The 13,376-nt window shown below is 37.8% G+C and overlaps 1 protein-coding gene across 1 annotated transcript; it reads right to left on the reverse strand.

The window, feature by feature from the left end:
• Positions 1 to 29: 29 nt before the first annotated feature.
• On the reverse strand, positions 30 to 10,897 carry LOC110000890 (disabled homolog 1-like). Its single transcript, XM_020656262.3, has 10 exons — positions 10,775 to 10,897; positions 10,520 to 10,625; positions 7,849 to 7,979; positions 4,869 to 4,967; positions 4,598 to 4,729; positions 3,980 to 4,066; positions 3,847 to 3,894; positions 3,631 to 3,693; positions 2,905 to 2,995; positions 30 to 1,517 (listed from the first exon to the last, which is right to left on the reverse strand). The coding sequence occupies exons 2-10, from the start codon at positions 10,602 to 10,604 to the stop codon at positions 1,108 to 1,110; spliced, it is 1,146 nt and encodes a 381-aa protein (XP_020511918.2). The 5' UTR covers positions 10,605 to 10,625; positions 10,775 to 10,897; the 3' UTR covers positions 30 to 1,107.
• Between the last annotated feature and the right edge of the window lie 2,479 nt (positions 10,898 to 13,376).

Genomic DNA, 13,376 nt, shown 5'->3' on the forward strand with positions numbered 1-13,376 from the left:
GGGATTAACACGAGAGGAACATCAACATGCTGCATGCAAGAATGTTTTATTTGTTCTTAGAAGGTCACATTTTCTGTGTATTTGTTGCAATGTGAATACATTTCAAGTAAAGCAATGTTATCGGTTTCTTTTGTCTTTCTGGCAACGCGTGGTTATGCATTTTTTTCTTCTCTACGCAGCAGAATGACATCTATAAAAAAGAAGTGATGCAGTGTAGTCTGAAGAAAAACAAAACAAAGAAAAGCTTAATAAGCACCCTTTTATGATATATGATTTATTATGTAAGCTCAGTATATGAGCAAAGCTGGGGGAAACTATGAAGAAGAATATAAGCTGTCATTTATTTAAAATAGGAACTGCATTAAATGTGTAGCATCCAAAAACAGGAAGGAAAGGTAATTTCAAGTGTCAGATAAAACAAAATATAGAACAATCTCTTCAAAGTATGTTAGCAGCAGAAAAAAATATCAGTATTAGCGATCCAACATTTACTTCTAACATTTAACTTAATTTGATTTAACCCATCAGTTCAACACATAAGCAATAAAACTGATTGTTGATCGCTCATATGTCCTGGGTGCTTTAAATGATAACCCTGACTGATATGTTTGATTAATTAATCTTCCAGTTTTCTGATTAAAAAGACAAATATTTGGTTACAGAATATGCTAATAAAAAGAAGAGTCCAGCGTCTAATTTAGAACCAACATTTGGTTCCCAACGAGCAGCCCTTTGACTTTGTCTTCTGTTAATGTTGTTGTGAGTTACAGAAAACGTATTCTAATTTCTTTAGCAAAGTCTCACTCTTGCTGTTTTAAGAGTACTAATAGGGGTAAGGGGCTTGTACAGACATTAGGCCTCACAACTAACACTCAAATCATATGCTCTCGCCATATTAAAAGTGAATCAACAAAATTCATCCAACAAGAACCAGTCATATTTAATGGCTGTACGTTGTGAAAAAATAAATATCAAAGGGGGGAACTATATCAGCTAACTCCTATTTGAACTCATCAGTCATTTATTTCATCTATTAAATCAAAAGACATGATCGCTTTCCCCTATTATCTAAAACCCAGGTTTAATTTTACTATTCACACCAGTGTGTCACAGGAGGAAATTTTGGTCTAAATTTGGAGACACTGGCAGGGGTGGTCCTGTTGCTCCTGAGGGGTTGTACAGGGAGTTTATAGCAACAGGGTGCCCATTTACTGCAGTGTGCAAAACTGCTGAGTTTACGCCCCCCATGACACTTGGATGAGAGCCTTGAACCTGAATCTGCCCACCAGCAGGGGGTGCTACTGGTGCCCATGCCGCTGCCACACTCCCAGGCATTGTGGGCCAGGGTGCCATAGGTGGTCCTGCCCACTGATTTCCAAGAGGCCCCTGCTGACCCCAGGGCATGGTGGTGGGAGAGTATGGGGGGGAGGAGTATGGAGAGCCCCCTACTGGCTGTGTGGGGAACATGGAGAGGATCTGAGTGGTGGAGAGGGCTGGCTTTGGAGACTCTGAGGGAACTGAAGAACATAAATGACATGTAATTTTATCTTCAGCTCAGATTTGCTGTGGTTAGTCAGCTTCATTTTAAAGTCCTCATGAATTATGAGTTATTTAAAGGCACATAAGATGTTTGCTTTAAATGTATTTGATGGAGCTAGAGCACCAAGAGGACAGCAGGAAATGAAGCAGGACAATCAAAAGGTACAACATCGATGAGCTGCTAACCTTCTGTCATTTACAATCATTATAAGGAAAATATGATGAAGTGTGTTTCTGGATACAAAATGAGTCATCCTTTGTCTGCAAAAAGAGTTGTCAACATTTTAAAATGTTTCCAATGAAAAAAAAAAGTACTTTCAGATCTATTTTGATTTCATGGGGACTTACATGTTTTGCCCACTTTCCAGACCATTCAAAATCTTTTTTCCCCTTTACTATTGCTGTACATATTTAACATAATTTTTTTAAATGTTCTATTTTCCACAATCAGCCGGCAGAGACAGAGTGATTGATTGAACATTTCAGTGTGGGAACTTGTTGAGAGGGGAACTGCACATTTCTCTGTTATTTTATGTAATTTCTAAACGTGACTGAAGCTCTACTCTTTGTCAGCTTCACAGAGGGAGTTATGTAATTCCCAACCAGAGTTCATATTGAATCTCATGAACTGGGAGATCATGGGAAAGTACTGCATATGTTATAGGGACACAACAAAACACTCTTAGACATCCAGGTCAAAGGTCTGGTGTTAATTAAAGTCCGATAAGATGCTTCATTTTAATCTGCTGCAGACTCACATATCGTCTTCCTTGTGAAAAAAAAAAGATGTTTTGTGTGCAAAGTCATTACAGACTTTATTCATCTTACTCAGATTCAAACACAGTTTCTGAACCACAGAGGAATGTGTCACACTGTAGAGGTGTTGAAATCTTTCTCATGGTTCCATAGATATATGACAAAGCAGCCTGATGGTTTTATGATGGTTTTTTTTCATAGCATGATGCAATACTCAAAAACCTTTCAGATATATCTTTGCATGAATCATTCTTTACGTATGATGGCAAAAAGCAAAGCACGTACAGCATATTTAGTACAAAACTCTCAGACCAGTCGTCTTGCAACCAAAACACGCTAAAGTAGATGTTTCTAGAAGTTTTAAATGAAGCTAGAAATAATCCCCTTTTCTCCTTTTATAGTAGTTAGACAGGACTTGTTTGACAATTTAAGTTATAATACAGAATATACAGACTATGTGTTTTAAACTGACAGCATTTTAGCGCAGTTGCATGAAAAAAGGAAAAGTAAAGGCAACTAAAATCACGTGGAAAGACAAAAAAAACACTGGCCACATGATAATTGTTGGCCAGAACAGGTAGAAAAAAAAATGTCTGTAATGTTATTCACCTGGCTGACTGGCACAAGAGGTTTGGGGAGGAACCAGAGGATCCTGCATCTTGACGGAGAAGACTTCCAGCAGCTCATTACTGGGAGACTTCTGTAGAGAGACACAGAAAAACACCCAAGTCCTTTATTTAAGAACAGTGGAAAAATGTTCAGTGTCTCACTCTCTGTGGGTTTTATGCCACTACACTGTGGAAGGCTGTCCTAAGGTCTAAATTTAAATACTGTACTCTCTTTGTTTAGTGTTGGGGGAGACACACGAGATTAAGATAGTAAAAGTAGTAATAGATACAACTGATAAATTATACATAAAAGTCTAACACATCAATAAAAAGCGTTTAAACAGTTTAATTTATTTATATAATACATTTTCTTTTAAGCTTGTTAACCGGCATATTAGCTCACTTAAGCAGATATAAACCTCTACGGCCAGTGTGCCCTTAAACTACCAAATGTTTATTATGTTTAAATGCTGTCTTGAATAATTATGACAACTCTGTACATAACTTTCTCTCGGGGTCATATTCATCCATTGTTTGGAGTTCAAGAACCTAATTCTTGAAAAGTGAATTGATGTCTGTTTCTCTTGTTGCAGGTGCAATCGAGAAATTTGGCAAATCATTATTTGTAAAAACGTAAAGAAGACTTAAATGTTTCTGTGAGTCTTCGTGGTTAAAAAAAACCCCATTTATATTCCTATAGTGTTTTCTTTTTCTTTTTCTTTTTTACCTGGTTTGATTGTGCTGATAAGGTTTCTGGGCGTGGACTGAGTACATCCTCCAAAGATGGAACCTGGAATAATGGTCAAATTAGAGGCTTAGATTCGACAAGTGGCAACCAGCGCTTCAGAAAATAATGCTTGATGAAATTAAGACTTTTTTTTTTTTTAAATGAAAGAGTTGCTCAACATTTATGAGTAAAATGGATTCTTATTCCTTCGCTTACCTGAGCTGGTGTGGTGGAACTGTCACTTAGAAGCAGCAAAGCGTTGTTCTGGAAAAGCACACACACATAAAAGATTTAAAACATGCACGTACACACACAGACACATTATTAAACACTCATAACGATTTCTGACTTGTGCTTGTGGCTCTGCAGGTCCCTGTGGTATCAGTCTGTGTATACCCTGACAGACCTCCTTGATGTCAGTCAGGACTGGATCTGCCTGATGAACACAGATAAAACATCTCATTTTAAAACACATTAACTTGATTGTATGTGTGATCTCGCTCATATTGGTAGTTTTTGTCCATGTTTGTTCGGGTAGCTTTTCCCCACAATAAACTATCACATGGCGGTCTGTTTAATGCATATTTTCAAGCCTTTGCCTGTTAATCTTAGCTTAAAAATTGAACTCATATTTGGGGAAATGATAAGGTTGGCGCAACCACAGTGTAGTTGATATGCCAGTTTTTTGTTTGTTTATTTAGTTGTCTGTTTGCTATATTAACACTGTGTTCAAGAATGGAAAATACAAAAGGAATTTGTAATGAATGTGCCAAAAGTAGGAGTCATAGATTTAATTTCAATACCTACATGGACGGTATGATAAATTATTTGTATTGTTATAGTTAATGATTTTTGTGAGAATGTCATATTATATCCCATTTGTTATTAAATACACAAAAAACTAAATTTGCTCTGCTTGTTTATTACTTAAATTGATTATTTGCCAGTTATTACTGTGTGGTGTTACCAGGTTGGCCATCTTGATGTAAAAGAGGTTGTAGGAGTCTTGGTGTTGGTAGACGTAGGCCAGAGCTCTGGGGTCAGACTCATCTTTGGTCAAAGAGCTGATCCTGGTTCTGTCATGGTCATAGAGTACAGCCTAGAAAGGGAGGAAACACACATACTCTTATGAATGCCACAAATCTAACTAACAGAACCGTTCAACCATTGACCTGAAGGGAGCACTAAAGCTGCAGAAAAGACAGATAGAGGTTTAAGGAGCAATGCCAGTAACTCACCCCGGTCTTTTCGTCAACTATTTTTAGACCTCCAGAGGAAACTTTCAACCAAACTCTCTGCTTGTGTTTCCCTTGTTTCCTCCCTGCTGCCTCGAAGCCCTAACACAGAGGGGGTTAAAAGAACAAAGAAGAGTGAACAAGAGGAGCTGCTTTCAAAGAATGGTAGCAGAGATAAAGAGAAGATACATACAAAGTTACACTCATTTTAATGTGGTTCTATTTATATATGGTCATTTTGTCAATTTAGATCAGTTTTAACATACACTGCATTGAATTATACTGTTACAGACAGGTGTTAAAAAAAATGTGTAAGTCCTTCAATGACAAGGCTTTTTTGTTACCAACATAATCTAAATTGGACATTAATTTATTTTTTAAACAAACTGCACATTAGTTTATGTTACGAATGATGTCTGTGAAGAAGAAGAAGAAGATTTACTTTATTGATGAAATTCTGTTTTTACACTCTGTCAATGAGTCATGCAACACACACATAGGCTGAAATATACAGCGGGCGCTCCTGAGCTGGTGGTGGTGGGGTTTGGTGCCTTGCTCAGGGGCACCTTGGCAGTGCTCGGGAAGTGATCTGGCACCTCTCCAGCTATCAACTTCCAGATTTGGACTGCACTGGGACTTGAACTGGCGACCCTCCATATCCCAACCCAGGTCCCTACAGACTGAACTACTGTTACCCAAATGATGTATTTATTTATTTACTTTATTAAGTACTTTTCCGTGCTTTAGAAAAGAGGCTACATAAAGGGCCGGTTTAAAATGACAGTTTGTCCACAGGCTAATCTTGATTTATACCAACACTTGCATAGTGAGCACAGGAGACTAATAATTCATTTCAGGAAAGTCCCTCAGTAGAAAACTATTTCATCGTTAGAATATTTCTGTTTAAGTAACATTTGTTTTGTACATGAACCAGTACCAACCTGTAACAGTCTGACTGAGGGTCTACATTGAAAGTGTCAGGGTGGGACAGACACTTTCTTCAATATAGTGTCACATAATGTCTTTAAAGTAGGAACCCTGTTTTTAACGTGTATGAGGCTGTTTGTAGTTTCACGTGTGACTATGGATGACACTGACCCTCCTCTTGTATCCTCAGAATTTATGGCCCCTGTAGACCCTTGTCTGGTTCATCAGTTCATCATCTGTTATTGTTTTTCTTATATTTTCACTTTCTTTAGAAGAAAATAAGATATTTAAAATAAAATCCCACTGGATCACTCAAAGTCCTGTGAGATTAAACGGCCTGAAGTCACTGACATCACGAGCTAGCAGGATGTCAGACATGTCAGAAGTTAATTTTCCACCATAGGACTTTTCCCATGACCGAGTTCATTTTTCATTAAATAATAATAATTTATACCCCTTTAGACGTTCCCCCCCCCACGCTTTACTGTCCTAAAATATTTCAGTGCATTTAATGAGCCTATTTTTTTTTTTTTTTACATTGATCAACAGGGACATGTAAACTACTTTTAAAAAGTGTTCTAAATGTTTGCAAATATTATAAATACAGCCTACATAAATGTTATCCTCTACAAGTCAGCGTGTATACACAGTTTGCAGCCATTATTCTGTTTAGATTGCCTACAGTGCAGCCACACATCTGGACCGTAGGACTGCACATTTTAATGGATGACGCCTGAGTGACGTCACCCGTCTGTTACTGCAGGTTACTGCTGGCGGTCTCCATGCTGCAAATCTCAACCCAACGACAGGCTAAGAGCTGGAGCTGAGGCGGTTTTAAGCCTCTTCACAAACCGTTACATCACGCCCACCTGTCAATCAGGTCAGCTATGTGCCTGCCTTATTGTGAATAACGCTTATCCTTTGAAAAATCAAAACAGATGAGTTATCAAAAAATTCACCAAATGTGTGCCGATTGAGACATGAGCTATTCAGACATATTTTGTTCTTAGAACCAGACTGTAAACATGTTCATTTCAGCTGTAAAAACTGGCTTTTTTTTTTTTTGAACGGATGTGTATGTGACTTCCTGTGCTTCTGATGCCAGCCTCAAGCAGACACTTGAAGAACTGCAGGATTTTGCACTTCTGCATCAGCTTCATTTTTAAACACTGGAGGTTTGCCGCTTCATCTGGACACATAACTATTTTATTGCTTAACTGTTTAAACATCTTCAAGGTTGCATAGGTATCTCAGGTGAGATTTATTTCACCTGTGCAATAATTTGAACAATTTCAAGGTGGGGTTGGTCATTTTCTTACAGAGTACACAATCTGTTATTTTTGTTTGTCTGTTTGTTTTTTAAAATCTTGCCAGCTTTCCAGAATTACTTTAAGTGATAATCATTCTTTCACCTTCTAGTGGCATCATCGGCTCAATATAATGATGATTTTAGTTTATGAACAAAAAGGTCCACCTGCACACCTGTGCTTTGTTTTGATGGCTATTTAGCTAATACTAAAACTCTTAACTAAGACGGTGAGCATCGTAAAAAGTTTACCTTTAATATATTAGCGTTGTGATTGTAAGCATGTTAGTATGCTGACGTGATTTAGCACTAACGGATGATAAAGTAAACTCTTACAGAGCTGCTAGCATGGCAGTCAACTCTCGTTAAGTTTTGTTAAGGACAAATCAGCCAATATCACTTTATTTAATATAAATCTGAACTCAAACCAATACATTTATAACAGATTCCAACTGTCATTTACACCAGAAGAAACAAACTGAATAATATGTCAAATGTAATAAAATGTGCTCTTTATCGTGTGCTTTTGGTCTGTCTGAACGCAGTAAATGCACGCCTATGAACATGACTCACCCTGAATCATGAAATATAATGATTACACATTTCAATCTTACTCGTAATATGATATTATGTTATGTTTATTTTAGATGATATCCCAGATAAGATGACTGGAAGTGACAGACAGAGAACCAGCTTTAATGAAGAAAAGATGGAGGAAGGTTTATTTTGGTGTTGAAGGACACAGAATACCTTCAGTTTCATCATGGAGTCCCAGCACATCTTTTCTCCCTGGGCGTCCAGTACGGGGTCAGTGCCGATCAGTTTGGCTTTGTACCGAACCCCGTCACCATGGAAACGGGAGATGGCCTCACTGGGTGGTCCTGGGAAACATGAAGATAAGAGGGTCAAAAAGGGTCAAACTACGAGGATAAATCTGTGTGAGAGCAGAGAAAATAATGTCTGTGTGTTTTTGTGTTGTTAGTTGCCTCTTAATATTGTCGTTTTGTAAGTATTTAATTAAAGTACATGTGTATTTGTGTTATTAAAACAATTAAACTTTTGTCTTTTACTCAGATAATTCTGTATGACTTTGTTTGTACAGAGTGTAGAACATGAATTTGTATGTGTATGTATGAGCATATGTTTGTTTTTTTGTTTATTATTACAAGTATGATTCATTTTCAACGTGTGTGTCATGTGTGTGTCTGTGTGTGTGTTTAGGCAAATTGCTGAGTAAGCGTTTGCCTGATCCTTGGTCAATGTTTCATCTCATTTCCTGGAATAAAAACAACAATTTAGTGAGTATGGTAATGTCAGTATGTCTTGTTGTAACAAAGGTCACCTCTTAAACAGCTTCACTTACATTGTGTAACACCTTACTGACTTTTAATCACTGTTTAGTTTAACGTTCAGCACCAAAACACAATTCACAGACCAGAAGCCAGTCAATGGGATTGTCAGAAGGCCAGTAACCATGAAATTAAACATAAACTGTTCCTTTTTTTCCCCCCAAGTTCTGCCCATTTCTGCTTGAGGTCGCAGTTTGATAAAGTTTATCCTCATGAATTGCATTTGTCATAACTTCTCCTTAGCTCTGGCACACAGCTTGACAATGTCTAATTTCTAGTAACAGATTCTGTGTAATGAAGAATCCTTGGGTGCAGGACAGGATTTTGATATCAGAACTGTTCTTTTTTTAAAGATTTTTTTGGGGGCTTTTTGTGCCTTTAATGGAGAGACAGGACAGTGGATAGAGTCGGAAACCAGGGAGACAGAGTGGGGAACGACATGCGGGAAGGAGGCCACAGGCAGGATGCGAACCCGGGCTGCCTGCTTGAGATGACAGCCTCAATGCATGGGGCGCACACGCGCCCTAACCATTGCGCCACCAGCGCGCCCTGATATCAGAGCTGTTCTGATCTCCGTTTGCTGTACGAGTAGAATCGTCCACTAGCCTTTCAGCAGGCATTAGCTGTGTGCAAGAAAACAGTCTGCATGGAGAGCATTAGAGGTGTAAAGCAGTGCACTGTAATTAAATCCTAAACCAGTCAGCAGTCATCTAATGAGGAGCTTTAACTAATATCTTTAAACAGATATTTGCATTCAGCGCCGCTATCATTCCACAAGACGTTGCCTCTCAACTTCAACTCAGTTCTCGCTCCACAAGTTGTTTGTTAGACTGTAATCAATGCAGTTCATAGAGTATTCCTCAGCAATCTGTTATTGTAAACCACTGGTTAAAAATGAAGCCACAAAAAGTTGACCATTGCTCTCAGATGGTAGCCCATGGTCAGTTAAGGTCAAACTTGTGGGAGTTAAATGATTCAAAGATCTGCAACTTGGTAAAAGCAATGATAATTCAAAGAGCCTTACAGAATGCTGAGGAAATAAATACACATTTAAAAGATTACCTATACTTTAGTTTCTAGACGTGGATCTGTTGCTAAAGCGGATATACATATTTGCTTCAGAAAATTGGTTGTAAATTAACATTATTTACACAGAATTGCAGCTCTATGCCCGCCCTTTACTTTCAGTCTTTTTACAGATTATCGATTCTTCTTCAGCGTTTGATATTCTGCCTTGAAAATGTTTGTACCCTACAAAAAATGATGACTCATGTACTTCCAATTGAACTTAACTCTGAGCTCATAAATTTACAAGACAGTGATTTCAGCTTTTGTAGACTTTGCTCCAGTTTTTTTTTAAATCATAAAAGCAGGACCACTGCAGTTTTAAAGGCACATATTAGGAATCTCAGCCACAGTAACTTTATTCTGAAAAAAATGATTATTGCTCATTATGGTTAACATGTCTTAGAAGTTTGTAAAACAGACTGTGAAATATGTTATATCTAACAGAGGCAAGAGGAAACAGACTTGTAGACAAAGGCATGTGAAAACATGGAGCGACAAACAAATCATTTTAAAAATATATTTATCAAATTGATGTTCACTAAGTTTGAAATGTGTTCAATGAGTTCCAGTATACACTACTGCAGAGCTCAACAAATAACATCAACATGGTGTTTCCCAAACAGTTGGAATAGCTGGAGTCCGTTCAGAGAAACGTCTGTTTAGTGCATGAAGGAGGAACAAAGTAAACAGCTGTGACGGTTTCCATTTCCTACCACATATTAACGTCACTTTCAAACATCCGACTGGTGGACACATTGTACGCCCATTTGTATTGAAACACTGAAACATCAATTTAGATGAGAAAAACTAACTTTTGTTTGGACAAACTTGCTGTTTGTAACTAAACTACAAGAATAGAGGCTGACTAATATAATTGTCTGGTTTCTGTGCATTCAGCAGGTTTCTAAAGCTTTTTTGAAGGCATGATAGGAAAAATAAAAACAGTGAGCTAAATATTCCCTGAGGAACATTCCTAATATTTAACAGCAGCTGAGCACTCGTACCTCTTGTACTGAAGGAGACCCAGGTCCTGACAACAGTTTGGCTTGGGTCAGGACAACTCCCAGCTGTCGGCTCTGTCTCCATCATGACTAAGACTCAGGTTGTTCTCTGAAAAAGAACATACAACAGGTTTTACAATCAGTGAATAAAAAAATATTGAGACATATTAAACTGTCAAAATGCAATTTAAAAAAATCAGTATTTAAGCAAGAAGTGGGACGAATCTGTTGAGAATGAAAATGTTTTGGTCATCTCACCTGTTGGGAGTTTGTCTCTATATTCCCTCGCTACTTGGCTCAACTCAAAGCCAAAACATCTCAGAGTCGAAGTTCAGGCCAACAACTCTGGTGAAATATTAACATCCCCCGAGGCATGATTACATGGGAATTCTTGTAAAAAACTGAAAGGACTCTTAAAGTAGTGATAGTCAGCATATGGTGCTCGCTCCCTCAGGGAATGAGGGAGAGGTCATGTGCTTCCCTTAAGGACTGGCTTTGGATGATTATTTCTCAAAATAACAGATTAATGAAATTCGTCTGGCTGCAGAAAATGATCAAGCTTGCATTAAACCCACAGGAAAGATGGTTGAGAAAAGCCAGAAAGCACCAAATGTTTTCCAAATTAGACAAGATATTCTTCAGATGTGTAAATGTTCATGAACCCTTAAGCGATAGAAAAATAAATTGAATCCAGAAATAACTGCTCATGTCATGATGTCATGCAATACCTCACATTTTCCACTTCAGAGGTTTATAGACTTTATGACAAATGTGTCATTGTTAGGAAATCAGTATCCAGCCATTCCTTATGCATTCATGTTTTGGTACATGTTTTGGAGTTTGGGTACAGGACTAAAATCAACAGCTATGCTATCTGTTCTGTAAGGCTGGACTCAGAAATGTTTAGAATGTTAACTTGCAACACTTTGATAAGCATTAACACACAGGACACCTGAACAGCAATTTGAGGGATTAGTTTAAAAATAGCCTCATAGTCTTGGTTACAGAAAAAATAAAACCTGATGCTGCTGCTGCATAATATGTCAGAATCACCGAAATCAAAACATTTTATGCTAATGGAAACACAAATGGCAATCCATCCAACAACTATTGAGATACTTCAGTTTGGACCAGAGTGGAATTGCTTTGCTTGACTTTAAGATCCATAAAATGAAACTAGCAGAGACATCTTGACGTTAGACAGTTTAACTAAGAGTTGTGTCAATCTTCTAATTTGTGGAATGAAAGTAAATATCCAATTATTCTTATCAATGATCTGATTGCTTGTTCCACCAGAGCTTGTCAGCTTTTACCCTTTTTCAACTTTCCGGGTAGAAACAGTTCCTCAGAATACCCACAAGTGACTTATTTGGAAGGCAGCAATATATGAGCATTGCACTTTCTCAAGTGAGTATTTGTAAACCACAAAACTGTTGACACGATATTGTGGAAAACAAAGTGGCTTCTCTCCATGAAGCAACATTTTCTCAGGAAGCGGAGTTAATTTGTTGAGACCCTCCAGAATCCGGAAGAGTCTAATCTCAGATAAGTAAAGTATTTCCCCCAAATCTTGTCTAAATTAAAGTGATTCTTTTTAAGTTAAAATAACATGCAAACATGGAATATGTAGGTCAGTTGGCAGGCAGTATAGACATTAGTAACCTGAGGACAAGAAATACTGAATTTAATATGAATTACTTGTAAATCTTGGGTAAACACCAAAGACATGTAAGGGTCATGTAGATTATTATCATTATGGAACTGTGGGTTGGGGGAGGGGGGTGGTCAAGCTTCCTTTTTAAAAAGAAAACTGTTATGAGGGGTAAAGATTACAGCCACATTTCCCAAAAGTGACAGCAATGGATTCAAAACATGTGTCTCACAGATGCGAAATGGATGGAATAACAAAGCATCACCCTGCACTGTGGAATATTTATGTACATGTGTTTAATGGCTGCTAACTTAACTAGTTGTCATTTGATGTCTCAAGTTTAGGGTCTAATAGTATTCTGTCTAAGACATGAATACTTTAATGTGTGTTTTATCTAAAGCCTTGATGACTTGATCCAAGAAGAGGCAGCCTGCCTCAAGGGGACATTCAATAACTGCAGGGTTTTTGCACTTCCACATTGGCCTAATTTTTCAACAGCAGAGGTGGCCACTTGGTTTATTGTGGTCAAGAGTTTCCCACATCTGACATAGCAATAAAGAAGGACAACGAATGACGGCAAGACAGTTGGTGTTGCATGCAGCCTCCTGACCTGAGTTTAGAGAATATTCATGCTAATACTCAGGATTACATGTTCTTATCTGTGTTTTGGGAACTCATTGACCTCTTGAGTGGATGAAAAAGATTTAAATCCCTTAAAGATAACTCAAAATGCTCAAGCTAAATAGCAGGCTCGCTCTGTTATATGCAGTCACATTTTGGTGAAGAGTTTTTATCTGAGGATTTCTGTTTTGTTAGAGTTAAGTTTGAGTGAAATTGCTGCCATGTATTTTTTTATATCTGTGAGAAAAATTGAGAGGTTAAGGTTGGTGCTAGGTTTGCTGGGAGATGAAGTTGTGTGCCATCAGCACAACAGTGAAATAAAATGTAATTTATCTGTATAAATATCCAAGTGGTAGCATATACTGTAGAGAGAAAATAAAAAATGGGTCCAAGGATTGACCCCTGGGGTACTACTCAATTTACTTAGAGATTAGTAAATGGTAAATCCCTGTGGATGAAAACACACGCACGTACATTAATCACATAAAAGATCCCTTCTGCACTAAAGGTGTTTAAGAAGTCTTGAGATATATTTTTGCAAAGACAGTGAAGATCTCAGAAGGGACAGAGAACATTTCCCAAAGGTTA

This window comes from Labrus bergylta, chromosome 6 (assembly GCF_963930695.1).
Source record: "Labrus bergylta chromosome 6, fLabBer1.1, whole genome shotgun sequence".
NCBI classification, from domain to species: Eukaryota; Metazoa; Chordata; class Actinopteri; order Labriformes; family Labridae; genus Labrus; species Labrus bergylta.

Coding starts and splice junctions, on each gene's coding strand:
- LOC110000890 (XM_020656262.3), bottom strand. CDS start 10,604: ATGATGGAGACAGAGCCGACAGCTGGGAGTTGTCCTGACCCAAGCCAA. Junction 7,980..10,519: donor GGTCTCCTTCAGTACAAGAG/GTACGAGTGCTC, acceptor CATGTTTCCCAG/GACCACCCAGTGAGGCCATC. Junction 3,895..3,979: donor CTGCAGAGCCACAAGCACAA/GTCAGAAATCGT, acceptor GTGCTTTTCCAG/AACAACGCTTTGCTGCTTCT.